We start from the raw sequence: 20,257 nt of genomic DNA on the forward strand, positions 1-20,257 counted from the left end.
CTTTCTGTTTCACAAGGTCTCAAGAAACACGATCGCTCAACTATGTAGTTTATTGGCTTGTAAATGTGAATGTGAGACTTTTTATTTGGAAGGGAAAAAACATGTGATTCTAGTTAGTCTAAATATGAAGTAGCATATGGTTCTCCCACTTAGCAACAACAAAAATACCAATGTCAATATCCAGTGAGTGGATTTAGATCAAGTTCAATGTCTCATACTGATCCTGATCTTGACCTAATAAAAAGACAACCGTGTCTTGGCAAGGTGGCATGTGTACATGGCTCCGAGGGGATTGGTTTCAAATTGACAGGTTTCACCAGGCTTGACATACTCAGACAGCTTGAATAGCGTCAATGGCCAGACTGGCCTCATGAAAGAACATGCTGTGATCTAACAGCAGGGAAAACTCAGATTGGCCTCATGAAAGGACATGCTGTGACCTAACAGCAGGGAAACTCAGATTGGCCTCATGAATGGACATGCTGTGACCTAACAGCAGGGAAAACTCAGATTGGCCTCATGAAAGAACAGGCTGTGACCTAACAGCAGGGAAAAGAGGCATGACAGGAGACTGTCAACCGGTGACAGTCAACATGGCGACAGTCAACCGCCACATGCCCATAGACAATATAAAACACATGTAACCTGGCAGTGAACACGGCAACAGTCTACCACCAGAGCACCTTGCCTAGGGATGAAACAAAAACAGCTGTTTGTTCATACATCATTATACAAATAGTATCACCCTTCCTCCTCAATCCCTCATTAAACCATAGCAGAAATATGAATATGTTATTACTGTAGGATGTATTGTGTTGATCTAATGAGTTGGAGAACTAGTTGCAGGTGGATCCGGGAAGTCAAGGTCACCAGATGTGATTCATATAGCAACATCATTAAATATCATTTGAAAAATGAGGTTGAACTTCAGGGGGTTGTCTATACAAATAGAATTCATTGGGAGAGGGAAATGCGGTGGAATACATTTTCTTATTGTTCTTTACAACATTTCTGATTTTCAATAATGCCATTAGACATTAGACCCTACTGACTATATGGAAGGTACACATACTGGTGAGGTGGATTCATCAAAGTGTATAGCATCGAAGCACATTTTGTGATTGCAAACACAACTCTTGCATTGAACGTAAACACATATATTAAATTGAAGTCTCAAAGACATAATGGGCAAGTCCTGAACTTCATGGAATCTGATCGTGTAACTTCAGTGCGATACAATGGCTAATTTGTTCTGACAAATATGTTGTGACCTGTAACTGTAGCCATGTGTGATTCATGATATGGGTTATGAGTGATTCATGATATGACAAACTCAATGGCTTCCCAGCAAAGTTTTCATTGTCATTACAACTCATTTTATATCTGCACAATTATGGTCCTTTCAGAAACGATTTATTGAGGGGCTTAAGTGGATATTTTTGGAAATGCAATGAAAATGTACACTTGACACGTAACGGCTGAATGTTGAGCTGATGGGTCGTTCATAGATGACGTGGTCTAGGATGCTTGATGTTATTGGAATCCTGGGATGACTGGAACCATGCTGAGTCAAGCGCTTTTCATACTGCAATATGAAAACAATGCTGTGCTGCTGGTCACAGTAATGACATCAATATCTCAAATGTCGGGATCTGGCACCTCTGTGCTGGCAATTAGGTTTCTTGAGCCAGGAATAACATACTGTATAGGCCTATCAATTAAATAACTACAGATGTAGGATTCTAATTTGAGCCAGTTTTCTACAACAGGAAATGTGAATTATTATGTGGATTATAATGAATATACATTTTTGTAGGGGTTGATACATTTAAGGGAAAGTCAAGTCTGAAATTTCAAAGTGGAAATTACCAACTTCAGAAGCCTTTTAAAAACCTCAAATACAATACAAGTTTTTCATTTCCTGCAACAGGGTGATCAAATTAAGATCCTACGTCCATTAGACTAAAGAGAAATGACTTATGCATTATGTATTCACCTGAAGGAAAAGTAATCAGACAATAATGCCAATTGTTGTATTTATTGTAGTTTTCCAAAGTACATTTTTGATTTTCTCAAAGAAATAAAAATATTGTGCTATTTTTGATAATGACTTAATACTTCAATTGAATTTCCTTATCATTTGAGATAAATAATTCAGTCAATATAGTAAATGGAACAAAAAACTAAATGTTAGCTAAGTCTGTCTCACAACTGAAGATAAGTTGGCCAGTAACATAACTAATGAGTAATACACAACACCTAGTCATGTATCCAACATACATGTACCAAAACTCTAACATATTCAAATATTGCTTAAATAAATATATGTTTCTACATAGAATCAAGGAGAGCAGAAGAAAACCTCCAAGGTAATTCATCAATGTGATTTAGTCTGTGAAGAAAAAAAACAAAGAGAGAAAATTAAGAAAATGATTAAGGAAATAATCACAAAAAGTATCCAAATCAACACTTCTATGATGGAAATAAGTATTTTCAGAGGCTTACCTTTAACAACAAGTTTAGTGGAGCATTCTGCCTTGCCGAAGGAGTTAACTGCGACAACTTTGTATTCTCCGGCGTCCTTGGGCCTGACCCTAAGGATGTACATGGAGCACACGCCATACGAGTTGGTGATGTAGTAGTTGCTGTCACCATTGATGCAGACGTTGTTCAGGTGCCACGTGACGCTGGGTGTGGGGCATCCCCGGATGGCGCAGGTCATGTACATCTGGAATCCTTTTGGTGGCGAGTGCATCTTCAGAGGGACCAGGACAGATGGTGGTTTCTCAAAGCTGACTTCCACTGGCGTGTTTGTGTTTATAGGAACTAGACAGAAAAAAATAACAAAGGAAATTAAAACAGTAAAGCCTAATTGTGGATTTGGAAAACATTATATAGGAGCTTAAGTGAACTGATGCAGTTCCAACCTCAGTCAAGTCAGGAGATGAATGTCAAATTATGTTTATGGATTTCCAACAATGCTAATCCATTCTCTGATTAAACTTGGTTAAAAGAGACTTTAACCCAAACCTAAACTGACAGCTGAACTCACTTCTGTTGCTGTTGATGCCCCAGGTGGGTGACATGGAGGGGTCTGACATGCCCATGTCGTTCTTGGCATAGATTTTGAAGTGGTACTCCCTTCCAGGCATGATGTTATTGGCTGTGTATGAATTGTCAAAGATGCGGTCTGCCACAGTGTGCCACATGCGTGTGCTGGAGTCGTGCTCGGCCACCATGTAATACAGCCTGTTGTCCAGCTCCTGGTCTGGAGAGGCCTCCCAGGACACAATAACTTTGCCATGGACAATCTGCTCCAGCTCCACTGCACCAGGAGGCTTTGGCTCATCTAGCACCACAAAAGAGAAGAAAATATTAGTTACATAGGCTAATAGAGGTTTTGCCGTATATGACTCTCTAGACTGAATCATATCTGAAAATGTGCTCAAGTAATTAATTTTAAAAATCTCAGATTGATATAATAAATGCAACATTACTTAGAATTTGTCCCTGTGAGAAGACCACAAGAGTAGAAGACCACAACAGTAGAAGACCACAACAGTAGGAGACCTCAACAGTGGAAGCCCACAAGAGCATAAGACCACAACAGTAGAAGACCACAAATGTAGATGACCACAACAGTAGAAGACCACAACAGTGGAAGATCACAAGAGTATAAGACCACAACGGTGGAAGACCACAACGGTAGAAGACCACAACGGTGGAAGACCACAACGGTGGAAGACCACAACGGTGGAAGACCACAACGGTAGAAGACCACAAGGGTAGAAGACCACAACGGTAGAAGACCTCAACGGTATAAGACCACAATAGTATAAGACTACAACAGTATAAGACCACAACAGTATAAGACTTCAACAGTGTAAGATTTCAGAGTTCATATAAAGTTTTGCAGGAAAATCTAAACAGGTCACACGAGGATATCTTATTCTGCCAGTAAAAAATAATAACAAAAGGGACATTGGAATTACCTGTGACTAGGACCTCAATGTCAAAGCTGGCCTCTCCAACTTTATTCTTAGCCACAATGGTGTAATTTCCTGAATCAGAGCGTTTTGTTGAGGGGATCACAAGCTGGGAACAGCCCTCTGTGTTGATGATCTGTATAAAACTGGATACAGGCTCATTGTCCTTCATCCAAGTGATCTCCGGTGGAGGCTCAGCCTAAAGACAATTTAAAAAGCATTAGATTAGCGAAAACAACTGTTGGTTGGATTTGCCACATGTTTTGCTGTTGTACACACCTTTTATTTGTATTTGTATTTTTTTTGTTTATTTTACCCCACTTTTTCTCCACAATTTTCGATCTTGTCTCATTGCTGCAACTCCCCAACGGGCTCGGGAGAGGCGAAGGTGGAGTCATGCATTCTCTGGAACATGACCCGCCTAACAACGCTCCTTAACACCCGCCAGCTTAACCCGGAAGCCAGCTGCATCAATGTGTCAGAGGAAATATCATTCAACTGACGACCGTCGTCAGCCTGCAGCTACCCGGCCTGCCACAAGGAGTCGCTAGGATGCAATGAGCCAAGTAAAGCACTCCCGGCCAAACCCTCCCCTAACCCGTACGACACTGGGCCAATTGTGCGCTGTCCTATTGGACTCCCGGCCACGGCCGGTTGTGGCACAGCCCGGGGATGATCCCGGGCTAGTAACGCCTCTAGCACTACGATGCAGTGCCTTAGACTGCTGCACGACTCGGGAGGCCCATACACAACTTTCCTATTCATATAATATCCTACTGTCTTTACACACCATTATATGTATTTATAATGGGGGCCAGTTTTTTAGGTACAGCCATCTAGTACCAGGTCGGACCCCACTATATTGCTAGAACATGCTGAATTCTTCAGGCATGGAAACGTTGCTCAATTGGTATCAAGGGACCTAACGTGTGCCAGGAAAACATTCTCCACACCATTACACCACCACCACCAGCCTGTACCGTTGACACCAGGCAGGATGTGGCCATGGACTCATGCTGCTTTCTCCAAATGCTGACTCTGCCATCAGCAGACCATTACAAGGCAATGTTTTTCCACTCCTCGTAATACCTATTTCTAGGTATACCTATACCTATTTCTATTTCTAGGTATTACTATTTCTAGGTATTACTGCACTGTTGGAGCTAGAAACACAGGCGATAACATCTGCAAATCTGTGTACACGACCAATAAACTTCGATTTGATTTTGTTGATTACCTCATAGAGAACTTTGATTCTCACAGAGTTTCCCGCCCTGATCACCATGAAGTCCTCTGGATCTTTGAATGTAGGCCTCACTGAAAAACAAACAAACACAATCCTTTGAGACAAGCAACGTCTTAGGAAGTGTTCCACATTGGCCATACATTGGTTCTGACAGTGGATTTTCTTCCTGCAGACTGAGGCTAACAACATTATAAGATCAGTGCTGGTTGACATCTCTTACTTCTACAGACTGCATGCAGATGGATCATTGAGGAAACTTACTGTTGGGATTCTTTGCAGTCACCATCACAGAGGGGAGACTGAACTCTCCCGCCCCAGAAACGTTGATGGCCGATACCCTGAACTCATACTCCGCCCCCTCAACAACATCCTTCACTGCGTACTCCAGCACTATGTTTGTAGACAAGAAAATGTATTTGAAAGGTAATATCTGTATCCTTATTTCATCCAGCTTCCAGAACAAAGTATTCTAAATTACATCAATTTAATTTACATTCTTAATTTAAGGTTAGGGTTAAGTGTGGTTAAGGTTAGGGTTATGTTTAAAATCCGATTTTATGACTTTGTGACTGTGCCAGCTAGTGATTACCCCGCAGAACATGCCAACCTCATGATGGGCATGATGTGTCAAATTTTCACCATAAAAAAAAAAAGACCAACAATTTATAATCTGTAATCCAGACCTTCAATAGGCTCAGTTACTGGGTTCAAAGCAATCCACTGAGCTGTGTCCTTTTTGCGTTTTTCCAGTTGATAGCCATCAATCTTAATTCCTCCGTCATCTTCTGGGGGCTCCCATTTCAGGTTGATGCAGGTCTTTGATGCGCTGACCACTTTTGGTGCTCCAGGTCGGCCAGCAAATACTAATAAATGGAGGTGAGATAACAATGAAAACAATGAAAGAGTACGGTAGAGATGGAGTCCCATTGAGAAAAGAGGCTCACCATTGGCTCACCCAAGTAACACACTTTTTTACACTCTCAGGTACTCATAGAGTGAATGGACCAATGTTTCAGCATGTGGACCAATGTTTTGGCATGTGGACCAATGTTTCGGCATGTGGACCAATGTTTTGGCATGAGGGTGTTTCTCTTCAGATTCTACTCACTCAATACGCCAGCCATTGTTTCCTCAGTCTGCAGTGCATCACTGGTCCCCTCTGGGTTCACTGCGTAGATATTGTAGATGTACAGTTTCCCATGGACCACATTCCTGTCCCTGTAGGTGGTTTTGTCAGCTGCGACATCACCCATCTTCTTCCACACGGTCTGTCCCAGCTGCTGGCGCTCAATGATGTAGTTAGTCACCGGGGAGCCACCGTCGTCCTTAGGAGCGCCCCACTGCAGCTCAATCACAGTGGAGGTGGTCTCCAAGATTTCCACCGGGCCTTCTGGTGGGCCGGGCTTGTCTGTCGGGGACACATTGTGGTACAGTATGACTTTAATCGTGTTGCAGAAGTATTTCTAGATGTAAAATTGTCACCACACACATAGCTTAGAGAAAAATCAACAACAATTTGTTTTTTTCACCAAGGACAATCAGTCGAGATGTGGCCTCTATAGTGCCAAAGGGGTTTTTGAGTTGAATCTTGATCTCCCCAGCGTCAGAACGCAGACACTCCCGGAGCAGCAGCCGGCTGTGCTTGACCTCCTTCACCAACTTCACCCCACCACCATCCTTCAACTCTTTGCCATCCTTAAACCATTTCACCTCCAAGTTGTCCTGTGGTGTATAAGGCATCTTCCAGGATGCATTCTGGCCCACTTTTATTGTCACAGGCTTAGAAAACTTGTGGAGGTCATCAGCATCAATGGCAGGTAATTCTAGAATGTAAAAGAAAGAAACACACAACTGCTTAATGCTCCATAGTCCACCAAACTAAAATGTAAGGTAGAGTTCAAAGTGCAGCCGACATACCTCCCACAGTGACTTTTGCCTCTGATTTAAATCCCCCCGCTTCAATGTGATAGACTCCAGTGTCGTCTTCACTACTGCTATGAATGGTCATCGTGTGTCTCGTTCCATCTTTCACTATGGCTATTCCATCTGTGGTGGATAACTGAAAAGGCAAAGAAAGTAAGGTAAAATTCTTTGTGATAAAAAAAGAGCTCAATTGAAATGTTTTGTCTACTTATGGATTTTTTTCCAGGTCAGGTCAGTGTCAGGACCAACTTGGCGACCTATTCAAAGGAATTGAATCGCGTGAACACTGTAGTAGTAATTTCTGCTATAAAGCCATTACCTTCTCTCCATCCTTGAACCAGGCCCCATCAACTTCATGGCTCATCTCACAAACCAGTTCACCTTTCTTGCCACGGAGAGCAAAGACATCTGAGAGTCCACTCTTAATGCTGTATCCTACACAGCACAATATACAAAACAATTAGCATTTATGCATTGGTTTGAATTCACAGCTATTACTAGTGGAGTAATGGAGTAATCTACTGAGAAGAAAATAATTAAGTAAAGATACCGTGCTGTTGTTAGCTGTTTTCTAATGAAGCAATAAGGTCAGAGGCGGTGTGGTATATGGCCATATACCACGGCTAAGGGCTGTTCTTAGCACGATGCAACACGGAGTGCCTCGACACAGCCCTTAGCCCTGGTATATTGGCCATATATCACAAACCCCGAGGTGCCTTATTGCTATTATAAACTGGTTACCAACGTAATTAGAGCAGTACAAATATTTGTTTTGTCATACCCATGGTATACGCTCTAATATCCCATGGCTGTCAGCCAATCAGCATTCAGGGCTCAAACCACCCAGTTTATAATGATACATGTAATAGTTATTTTTGTTTGGTTCTATGAATGCTTTTACTCATTCGGTCTATGTGTGTTAAGAACACGATGAGCAGCATATTAATGCATGTACAGTATATAAACTTACCTTACAAAAACAAGAAAAGCTACATTGAAATTGATGATTGAATCACAATTTCTACAGACTACTAGTCTGGACTACAGTCATATATTAAGACCCTGGACAAACATTTCCTAATTACCTGTTTCCACTTGCTTAATGGATACATAGTTAAATATCATTATCATGGTTAATGATCATTTTCATGGTTAAATATCATTATCATAGACATAGTTAAATATCATTATCATGGGTAAATATCATGTTACTGTGATCTGGATTAGGCTGGGTTTAGTAATCAACAGTTTCTCAGTAGGGCCACATAGGGTTTTTAGTAACAAGCCGAAAACAGACAAAATGCAAACACTGTGGGGTCCGAGAAATGTCTAAGTCACAATGTCATTGCACATCCCACCACACATTTAAGTAGGGCACACCTGGCCTATCAACTTGTCATCAAGGACCTGTTTATGCTAGGATGGGACAAAAGCCTACACACACTGCACCGCTCCAGGACAGGGAGGGGTGAACAGTAGAAAAGGTGACTGCAATTCAAAGTCAAAGTTGTTTGAGGATTAAAGTATGCTTTCGCATACAGGTTATTGTCGTATCCTCTACTTGTTGTATATAAAAACACCTGTAAGAGGGGCGTGACTGGCTGCAGGGTAGTCAGGCGCAGGAGAGCAGAACTGGGTAATAACCGGAGCAGTTTAATATGAGAAAACCAACGGCACCCAGAACAACAAAATATGGGTACAAAATAACCCGTCGCGAACCAGTCAGAGTGCACAAACACTTTACAAGAAACAATTCCACACACAGACATGGGGGGAACAGAGGGTTATATACACGACAGGTAATGAGGTAATGTAAACCAGGTGTGTGGGAAAACAAGACAAGACAAATGGAAAATGAAAGGTAGATCGGCGATGGCTAGAAAACCGGTGACGTCAAACGCCGCCCGAACAAGTAGAGGAACCGACTTCGGCGGAAGTCATGACAACACCACTGCAAGCATTTCAGTAGTTTTGACGAGCCAATAATATATTAATTGAATGTAGATATGCTTTTAGAAACACTCTAAAATGCCTCAGTAATTCAGATTCAAATGATTTCATATGAATAACTTAATGTTATTCATATATGTTATTGCAACCATTCGATGCTCCATATCTCACTTACCACTTATTAGAAACACTCTAAAATTCCTGAATAATCAGATTCAGCAGATTTCATATGAATAGCATAATGTTATTCATATATGTTATTGCATCCATTCAATATTCAATTGAATCTTGCTAAATCTTACCAGTACTGTCTCCGACTGGCTGGCCAGGCACAGTGGGCGCCGGTGGGCCTTCATTATTTGACTGTCCTATTAATGATTACAACCAGACAACTCTCATTTTCTAATATTTCATTTCAGTCTCTACTTTAAAAAGCAGTTATACTATAGAGTGCATTTGTAAAGCATTCAGACCCGGCCCCTTTTTCCACATTTTGTTATGTTACAGAAATATTATGAAATGGATTAAAAAAAAATCCTCATCAATCTACACACCATACCCCATAACGACAAAGCAAAAACTGTTTAACCTGTTATGGCTAGGGGGCAGTATTTTCACGGCTGGATAAAAAACTTACCCGATTTAATCTGATTATTAGTCCTGCCCAGAAACTAGAATATGCATATAATTATTGGCTTTGGATAGAAAACACTCCAAAGTTTCTAAAACTGGTTGAATGGTGTCTGTGAGTATAACAGAACTCATTTGGCAGGCCAAAACGTGAGAAGATTCTGTACAGGAAGTACCCTGTCTGACCATTTCTTGAACTTCTTTGCCATCTCTATCTATTACAAAGGATCTCTGCTCTAACGTGACACTTCCTACATCTTCCATAGGCTCTCAGAGCCCGGGAAAAACCTGAATGTCGTCATTCCAGCCCCAGGCTGAAACACATTATCGCCTTTCTCAAGTGGCCGATCAAGGGACTGTGGGCTTAGGCGCGTGCACTGGCCACCCCCGTCTTTGTGTTTTTTCCTCTGTTTGCCGAAAAGGAGATTCCCGGTCGGAATATTATCGCTTTTTTACGAGATAAATTGCATAAAAATTGATTTTAAACAGCGGTTGACATGCTTCGAAGTACGGTAATGGAATATTTAGATTTTTTTTGTCACAAAATGCACCATGCGTGCGACCCTGATTTACCATTTCGGATAGTTTCTGGAATGCACGAACAAAACGCCGCTATTCGGATATAACGATGGATTATTTTGGACCAAACCAACATTTGTTATTGAAGTAGCAGTCCTGGGAGTGCATTCTGACGAAGACAACAAAAGGTAATCAAACTTTTGTAATAGTAAATCTGATTTTGGTGAAGGCTAAACTTGCCGGGTGTCTAAATAGCTAGCCCGTGATGGCTGGGCTATGTACTTAGAATATTGCAAAATGTGCTTTCACCAAAAAGCTATTTTAAAATCGGACATATCGAGTGCATAGAGGAGTTCTGTATCTATAATTCTTAAAATAATTGTTATGCTTTTTGTGAACGTTTATCGTGAGTAATTTAGTAAATTGTTAGTAAATTCCCTGGAAGTATGCTAGTTCTGAACGTCACATGCTAATGTAAAAAGCTGTTTTTTGATATAAATATGAACTTGATTGAACAAAACATGCATGTATTGTATAACATAATGTCCTAGGTGTGTCATTTGATGAAGATCATCAAAGGTTAGTGCTGCATTTAGCTGTCTTCTGGGTTTTTGTGACATTATATGCTAGCTTGAAAAATGGGTGTCTGATTATTTCTGGCTGGGTACTCTGCTGACATAATCTAATGTTTTGCTTTCGCTGTAAAGCCTTTTTGAAATCGGACAGTGTGGTTAGATTAACGAGAGTCTTGTCTTTAAAATGCTGTGAAATAGTCATATGTTTGAAAAATTGAAGTTTTCAGATTTTAGAGGAATTTGTATTTCGCTCCACGCCCATCATTGGATATTGGAGCAGGTGTTCCGCTAGCGGAACGTCTAGATGTAAGAGGTTAACAATAAAAAATAAAAATACCCTATTTACCTAAGTATTCAGACCTTTTGCTATGAGACACAAAATTGAGCTCAGGTCCACCCTGTTTCCAATGATCATCCTTGAGATGTTTCTACAACTTGATTGGAGTCCACCCGTGGTAAATTCAATTGATTGGACATGATTTGGAAAGGCACACATCTGTCAATATAAGGTCCCACTGTTGACAGTGCATGTCAGAGCAAAAACCAAGCCATGAGGTCGAAGGAATTGTCCGTAGAGCTCTGAGACAGGATTGTGTCGAGCCACAGATCTGAGGAAGAGTACCAACACATTTCTGCAGCATTGAAGGTCCCCAAGAACATAGTGGCCTCCATCATTCTTAAATGGAAGAAGTTGGAAACCACCAAGACTGGAGCTGGCTGCCAAGCCAAACTGAGCAATCGGGGGAGAAGGTCCTTGGTCAGGGAGGTGACCAAGAATCCGATGGTCACTCTGACCCAACTCCAGAGTTCCTCTGTGGAGTTACGAGAACCTTCCAGAAGGACAACCATCTCTGCAGCATTCCACCAAGCAGTCCTTTATGGTAGAGTGGCCAGATGGAAGCCAATCCTCAGTAAAAGGCACATGAGTGTTCCAGCCAAAGCCCGGACTTTAACCCAATGGAACATCTCTGCAGAGGCCTGAAAATAGCTGTACAGCGATGCTCCACATCCAACCTGACAGAGCTTGAGAGGATCTGCAGTGAAGAATGGGAGAAACTGCCCAAATACAGTTGTGCCAAGCTTGTAGCGTCATACCCAAGTAGACTCAAGGCTGTAATAACTGCCAAAGGTGTTTCCACAAAGTACTGAGTATAAGGTTTGAATACTTATATAATTGTCATATTTCCGTTTTTTTATTTACATTTGCCAAAATGTTTAAAAACCTGTTTTTGCTTCGTCATTATGGAGCATTGTGTGTAGATTGATGAGGGAAAAACAATTTAATCCATTTTAGAATAACGCTGTAAGGTAACAACATGTGGATAAAGTCAAGGGGTCTGAATACTTTCCAAATGCACTGTATGTAGACACACAGGTTGAGCTATCAGATAGAAATGGGATTAAAACAAATAAAATGTAGGATTATGTTATTTTACATTTTGACCAACTGGTGGAGTTAATGCTAAAATCGTTATCTATTCATTTCTAGATTTTGGTAAAATTACATTGTTATGTAATGAAGCATTACATGACAAAAACTGATAGGTAAACTGAGCACTAATATAACTCAGGACCACTCTTATCTAAGTAAGGTTATTGGGTCACTGCAATTCTCAGTATCTCTCTTACCACTGTTACCGCTGCCTCCACCACATTCTCCAGATCCATCTAAATCACCTACCAGTGGTTAAAACTAGTTAATAGGGGTTCCATTTATAACTGATATGATTAAATCCTTTCATTTTCTCAGCAAAACATTTGTGTCTAAAACGTAGCTAACGTGAAAACAATACAGCATTCTTCCCCTTATGCAAATAGGATTACAATTGTTTCGTATATATTATTGTTGCATACTTACCTTCAACAGTAGTTCAGTAATTTCAGTAATATTAACTAAGTATGATTAACTAAGATTAACCCACTAGAATACCACTTAGATTTTACAAACTGTTCTACCGTAGATGAGTGTATTACAATTGACCAATGATGTGTCAATTGCACTTAAGATGAATAAAGTATCAGAAATACAGTATTTTGTGTTTACAACTTACATTTTTTTCATGAGGGCGACAGCAGGGCCTACTGACAAAAGCATGACACTAAAAGTATAAACGTAAAATACGGCCTGCGGGGGCACATAACTCCTTTTTGTTGGCCGACGGACCAATAAGAATAAAAATAAATATATTTTTTAGGGGGGGGTAACTCAGTCGGGGTCTCAATTAGAATAGTTAGAATAATAGAATACTCAAGTTGCAATTTTGAAATGTGATTGCGTGTCAGCAGCCACTCAATTAGCCCATGTCAGCTACATTTGTTTTGATTGGTAAATAGAAAGCACATTTTAGAAAGCACAGTGTCTGTGTTCATTCTGAAATGTAATGTGAGTGTTACACATTGCATTACAATCCCTGGGTATGCTGGTGATAATTAGTATTCACAATAATGGCATAAAGGATGAGAACCGAGCAGCAGAAACAGACTAGTAAACACATAGAACAAAACTAAATAATAAAGTCAAGCAACCACACTGAATTAATTACACTATGAATCATGGTGTAATACAACAAACCAAATACATTGACGTGACCTGACCTCAACAATGGGACATTGTTTGCTGATCATGAAGGTAAACCCAAAATCAAGTGCAGTGTTTCTCAACCTCTCATCCCAGTAAGCAGTGGTCCTTCCTCCTTAAAGACCACTTTGTTCAAACTAGCACTTTAGAGCTGATGGAATCATTCACAGTGAAACAGCCTAGGAACCGGTCAGCAACGTGCCAGTCCATGGACCGGAGGTTGGAGGTTGAGAGACACTGGTCTAGTCTACAAACTGCTATAAGGTATCAGTTGATTTGAAGTGCTGTGAAGTTTAGAGACTATGTATCTATGGAGTGGACAAACAAGATCCTCAATCATGAGTAAAACACGCAGACTGTCAAAGCCATTATGTCTCAAATGGCTTCCATATTTGACATGGTATCCATGCAGAGGTAAACACATTAATCATAATATCTTACCCTCATTATCCACGGATTTATGGTCAGACCCTTTAACTGCCGGTCCCTGTTTTGGAGCTCCTACAGTTTTAACCACCATCACAACTAGTTGCTGACTGTCAGAAATGCATTTTAAATTATATTGTCCATGCCAAATATGCTATAGATCCTTCAGGGTAAATATCAATGAACTACAACATGACCTAGAATGAGATAATAGTAATGATCAGGATACAGCTCAGACAGAATCACGTACTCTAGCGTACATGTCTGTGTATCGTACATGGATAATAGCAAATACTGAAAAGAGAATTTAAGATTTTGTTGTAGAGACAACTTACCTATTGCACATTTAAAGCATCAACGTATGAGCCAAGTATAATAATAATATTAATAATAATAATAATCTCTATGACAGTTATGCTTCTCAGTCATGGTGAGAAAACTTTTACGTTGAAATTCACTTTGAATAAAAAATCTGGTATGCTCAACTTTGGGTGCTGTGGCCCTGCAGTAATCCAACTTTAACAAGTCAAGATGGCCAACACTCAAAAAAACGGATTACTATTGATTTAGATCTTATCATAACAGCCGTCTGAAGGACGTCACAAAGCCTTCTCCAGCTAACTTTATTCAGTCAGCTGGAATGTTTATTCTTGTCATCTGTTATACTAGCTATCAGTGTTTTTAGCTGTTTGGGAAGCCTCTAACACCTTAGCTTCAGCTTTAGCTCCAGTGCATGGATTCTAATTGTTTCATTTATATTATTGTTGCACATACTTACCTTCAACAGGAAAAATGTAGAATATTAACTAACTAAAATCAACAATGATTACCCACTAGAATAACATTTAGATTTGACAAAATGTTGTTGATGAGTGCATTAAAGTTGACCAATGATGTGTCGTCAACTGCACTGAAGATGTGGTGAATACAGTGTCAGAAAATACAGTATTTTGTGTTTACAACTTGAAATGTTTTCATGAGGGCGATAGCAGGGCCTACTGACAAAAGCATGACACTAAAAGTATAAGCGTAAAATACACATAGATCAGGGATGGGCAACTGTTGGCCCGCGGGTGCGCATGGCCCCCTTTTTGTATTTCCACGGACCAATAATAATAAATACTAAAATATAGATTAACATTTTTAGGGGAACTCAGACCCACGAGCCACTGCGGCCCTTAATGATGAGTTCCATTTTTTGTAGCCCCCACACACATCAAAGTTGCCCTTCCCTGACATAGATGATGCAATACTATACAAAACACGTAGCAGATAGCACATTTTAGAAAGCACAATGTCTGTGTTCATTCTGAAATGTAATGTGAGTGTTTCACATTGCATTACAATCCCTGGGTATGCTGGTGATAATTAGTAGTCGAAATAACGGCATAAAGGATGAGAACCAAGCAGCAGAAACAGACTAGTAAACACATAGAACAAAACAAAATAATAAAGTCAAGCAACCACACTGAATTAATTACACTATGAATCATGGTGTAATACAACAAACCAAATACATTGACGTGACCTGACCTCAACAATGGGACATTGTTGGCTGATCATGAAGGTAAACCCAAAATCAAGTGCAGTGTTTCTCAACCAATCAACCCAGTAAGCAGTGGTCCTTCCTCCTTAAAGACCACTTTGTTCAAACTAGCACTTTAGAGCTGATGGAATCATTCACAGTGAAACAGCCTAGGAACCGGTCAGCAACGTGCCAGTCCATGGACCGGAGGTTGGAGGTTGAGAGACACTGGTCTAGTCTACAAACTGATATAAGTTATCAGCTGTTTTGATATGCTGTGAAGTTTAGAGACTATGTATCTATGGAGTGGACAAACAAGATCCTCAATCATGAGTAAAACACACAGACTGTCAAAGCCATTATGTCTCAAATGGCTTCCATATTTGACATGGTATCCATGCAGAGGTAAACACATGAATCATAATATCTTACCCTCATTATCCACGGATTTATGGTCAGACCCTTTAACTGCCGGTCCCTGTTTTGGAGCTCCTACAGTTTTAACCACCATCACAACTAGTCACTGACTGTCAGAAATGCATTTTAAATTATGTTTTCCATGCCAAGTATGCTACAGATATTTCAGGGTAAATATCAATGAACTACAACATGACCTTGGATAATAACAAATACTGAAAAGAGAATTTAAGATTTTGTTGTAGCGACAACTTACCTATTGCACATTTAAAGCATCAACGTATGAGCCAAGTATAATAATAATATTAATAATAATAATCTCTATGACAGTTATGCTTCTCAGTCATGGTGAGAAAACTTTTACGTTGAAATTCACTTTGAATAAAAAATCTGTTATGCTCAACTTTGGGTGCTGTGGCCCTGCAGTAATCCAACTTTAACATGTCAAGATGGCCAACACTCAAAAAAACGGATTACTATTGATTTAGATCTTATCATAACAGCCGTCTGAAGGACGTCACAAAGCCTTCTCCAGCTAACTTTATTCAGTCAGCTGGAATGTTTATTCTTGTCATCTGTTATACTAGCTATCAGTGTTTTTAGCTGTTTGGGAAGCCTCTAACACCTTAGCTTCAGCTTTAGCTCCAGTGCATGGATTCTAATTGTTTCATTTATATTATTGTTGCACATACTTACCTTCAACAGGAAAAATGTAGAATATTAACTAACTAAAATCAACAATGATTACCCACTAGAATAACATTTAGATTTGACAAAATGTTGTTGATGAGTGCATTAAAATTGACCAATGATGTGTCGTCAACTGCACTGAAGATGTGGTGAATACAGTGTCAGAAAATACAGTATTTTGTGTTTACAACTTGAAATGTTTTCATGAGGGCGACAGCAGGGCCTACTGACAAAAGCATGACACTAAAAGTATAAGCGTAAAATACACATAGATCAGGGATGGGCAACTGTTGGCCCGCGGGGGCGCATGGCCCCCTTTTTGTGTTTCCACGGACCAATAATAATAAATACTAAAATATAGATTAACATTTTTAGGGGAACTCAGTCGGGGTCTCAACTTACTGTTGAGAGTCAGAATAATAAAATACACAAGTTGAATTTCGAAATTTGGTTGTGCATCAGCAGTCACTCAATTTGCCTATGTCAGCTAAACATTTTTAGATTGGTAAATTAGTTTAGCAGCCAACTATCTAAACTTGTAGCATGCACGGTCGAATTACTGAACAGGGTGGGGCCCATTGATCGTCAGGTGTCATATAAAAAAATACAAACATTTGACTTCTCCCTATGGCAACATGTTCAGATTTGCAGGAAATTAAATTTAGAACTGATTTCTTTCTCTTCGCTGTCACGAGGGGCCGCTAAAACGTTTCGCTCACAAGGTGTGTGGGGGGAATGCAGACCCACGAGCCACTGCGGCCCCTCATGATGAGCTCCGTTTTTTGTAGCCCCCACACACCTCAAAGTTGCCATTCCCTGACATAGATGATGCAATACTATACAAAACACATAATAAAAAGCACATTTTAGAAAGCACAATGTCTGTGTTCATTCTGAAATCTAATGTGAGTGTTATACATTGCATTACAATCCCTGGGTATGCTGGTGATAATTAGTAGTCACAATAATGGCATAAAGGATGAGAACCGAGCAGCAGAAACAGACTAGTAAACACATAGAACAAAACTAAATAATAAAGTCAAGCAACCACACTGAATTAATTACACTATGAATCATGGTGTAATACAACAAACCAAATACATTGACGTGACCTGACCTCAACAATGGGACATTGTTGGCTGATCATGAAGGTAAACCCAAAATCAAGTGCAGTGTTTCTCAACCAATCAACCCAGTAAGCAGTTGTCCTTCCTCATGTCTATAAACTGCTATAAGGTATCAGTTGTTTTGAAGTGCTGTGAAGTTTAGAGACTATGTATCTATGGAGTGGACAAACAAGATCCTCAATCATGAGTAAAACACACAGACTGTCAAAACCATTATGTCTCAAATGGCTTCCATATTTGACATGGTATCCATGCAGAGGTAAACACATTAATCATAATATCTTACCCTCATTATCCACGGATTTATGGTCAGACCCTTTAACTGCCGGTCCCTGTTTTGGAGCTCCTACAGTTTTAACCACCATCACAACTAGTCACTGACTGTCAGAAACACATTTTAAATTATATTGTCCATGCCAAATATGCTATAGATACTTCAGGGTAAATAGCAATGAACTACAACATGACCTCGAATGAGATAATAGTAATGATCAGGATACAGTTTAGACAGGACCATGTACTCTAGCATGCATGTCCATGTATTGTACATCTATAATATCAAATACTAAAAAGAGAATTTGAAGATTTTGTTCCACAATATGACCTGGAATAAGATTCATATGGGTCTCTGTCATACTTGCAATCAGAGTCCTTACCTGTTTGGGAAGCCTCTACCACCTTAACTTTAGCTTTAGCTTCAGCTGAAGTCTCAGGTGCTGCAGTGGCATTAGCCGCTCTCTCGTCCTTGATTGCTTTCACCTTCTCCTTCAGCACCTCTCTGTCTGCCGTGTTTTTAACTGCCTGCTCTTGGGCAATCGCCGTCAGGTCAACTCCAGCTCCTCCTGCCCTTGTGGTTTTACGTTGTTTCTTTTTGCCGGGTTCACCCTTGTCGGCTGGACCAAAGACATGACCGGAGAGATTGAGTGGATCAAACATGGGTCAAACATGGAGTCAAACATGGAGTCAACATGGAGTCAACATGGAGCAAACATGAAGTGGAATGACAGCGAAATGGTACTGGTGCAGTACATCATCTTACCTTCAACCACAAGAAAGGCATTGCAAGATTTGATTCCTGCCACAGCGGCATAGATGCCTTTGTCCACCATAGCAACGTCTTTAATGATTAGTCTGTGGATGAGCTTGTCTTCTGAAACCTCAATATCATATTTATCCCCTGCCTCCAATGGTAAGTTCTTGCCAACCCACATGATCTTGCCGAAGGGCTGTGACAGGACACACTCAAACACAGCATCCTCTCTCTCCATGGCCTTACACTCCTGAATCTTGACCAGGAAGTCCACCATGGGAACTGAAAAAGACATGTCATTGATAAGCGAGCAATCTGGTACCCAGTTTATTAATAACTAAACATGCATGGCAGACATTCTTCCTTCCTATGTATTTTTATAGATTTCGATAATATTTTAGATACACTTAAACCCATTCTCATTTAGACAATGTCTGTATACAATTATTCAGTTATTGAACAGACGATGCTTGCAAAATAGTCATCCATTGTTATTGCTCTCCACAACTCTCGGAATATTGACCTAAGGTGTGTGGATGGATACACTCTTAGAAAAAAAAGGTGCTATCTAGACAGTAGCAACCCGTCATTCAGGGCACCTGTTTTGAGCTACACGTTTTTAGCTATTGTGCTTTTTTGGGGGGGATGCCTGTTTTGCATATGTCACATATAAGTTTGCAAACAATGTAAAAAAATAAAATTAATTGAGTCATTGAGTTAATAAAGCTGCATACAAACACGGTCTCTTTTTTGCTTTCTTGATTAAGGCAGCTCCAAAATACAGGTGTTTCTGCTTTCTGTGGCGGTGGGGCAGCCAGCTAAAAATACGCCGCGTAGGAGTTGGTAATGTTCTCTAGTTGTGCCGTGATTGGCTCGGTGTTCTGTCATTCATGGGGACATTACTCCACCGCCAAATCTAAGGGTAGAGCTCGAAATGTCAAGCCCCTTGGGTGCTGCCATAGAGTTACGTTAGAAGTGCCCATCCAAGAAGGCTCAAGGTTATTGGCCACAGGTAAAATGACCTCAAATCATGTTATATCTACAGTAGCTTTGATTGGACTGAACATCATACTTTCAGAATCTTAGCAGTCATCATCATGAATCAAGTCAACAATCTACTGGCAAATCATTTAATTTAATAATATATTTAGGGCTAGGGTCTATTTTCCTGAATTTCTGCCTGACTGACGTGCCCAAAGTAAACTGCTTGTTACTCAGGCCCAGAAGCCAGGATATGCATATAATTGGTAGCATTGGATAGAAAACACTTTGAAGTTCGTAGTAATGTTCAAACCATGTATGAGACTATAACACAATTGATATGGCAGTCAAATATCCAAAGAAAAACCAACCAGAATTTTTGGGGGGAGCTCCCAGGCAATTATAATGGAAAGATATGGGTTTGATGTAATTCCAGCTCCCATATTGCAATTCCTATGGCTTGCACTAGATATCAACAGTCTTTTTTCATTGTTTCAGGCTTGTTTCTTCAAAAATGAGCAAGAATTTTGAGTTTTTGTACAAGAGTCCCGGTACAATATCAGTCTGTTGGCACGAGTGGATTACTGAAATTGATGGCGCCAACTAAACAGACTTTTTGGGATATAAAGAAGGATTTCATCTAACAAAACAACC

The 20,257-nt window shown here is 40.2% G+C and overlaps 1 protein-coding gene across 11 annotated transcripts in view; it reads right to left on the minus strand.

Moving 5' to 3' along the window:
• Positions 1–2,022: 2,022 nt before the first annotated feature.
• igfn1.4 (immunoglobulin like and fibronectin type III domain containing 1, tandem duplicate 4) overlaps positions 2,023–20,257 on the minus strand; it is a 36,551-nt gene continuing 18,316 nt past the window's right edge. For 2 of the 11 annotated variants that reach the window (XM_014133764.2, XM_014133763.2), the window contains 18 exons: positions 18,632–18,904; positions 18,249–18,485; positions 17,879–17,938; positions 15,791–15,850; positions 13,849–13,908; positions 12,459–12,506; positions 9,408–9,473; positions 7,475–7,590; positions 7,150–7,291; positions 6,762–7,055; positions 6,341–6,640; positions 5,916–6,095; positions 5,494–5,622; positions 5,224–5,303; positions 3,993–4,185; positions 3,053–3,349; positions 2,506–2,826; positions 2,023–2,392 (listed from right to left, as the gene is read on the minus strand). In XM_014133764.2, coding sequence (XP_013989239.1) covers positions 2,388–2,392; positions 2,506–2,826; positions 3,053–3,349; positions 3,993–4,185; positions 5,224–5,303; positions 5,494–5,622; positions 5,916–6,095; positions 6,341–6,640; positions 6,762–7,055; positions 7,150–7,291; positions 7,475–7,590; positions 9,408–9,473; positions 12,459–12,506; positions 13,849–13,908; positions 15,791–15,850; positions 17,879–17,938; positions 18,249–18,485; positions 18,632–18,904 — 2,861 coding nt within the window. In that variant the 3' untranslated portion in view covers positions 2,023–2,387. 11 annotated transcript variants of the gene reach the window in all.

Source organism: Salmo salar, chromosome ssa12, assembly GCF_905237065.1.
Source record: "Salmo salar chromosome ssa12, Ssal_v3.1, whole genome shotgun sequence".
Lineage (NCBI taxonomy): Eukaryota > Metazoa > Chordata > Actinopteri > Salmoniformes > Salmonidae > Salmo > Salmo salar.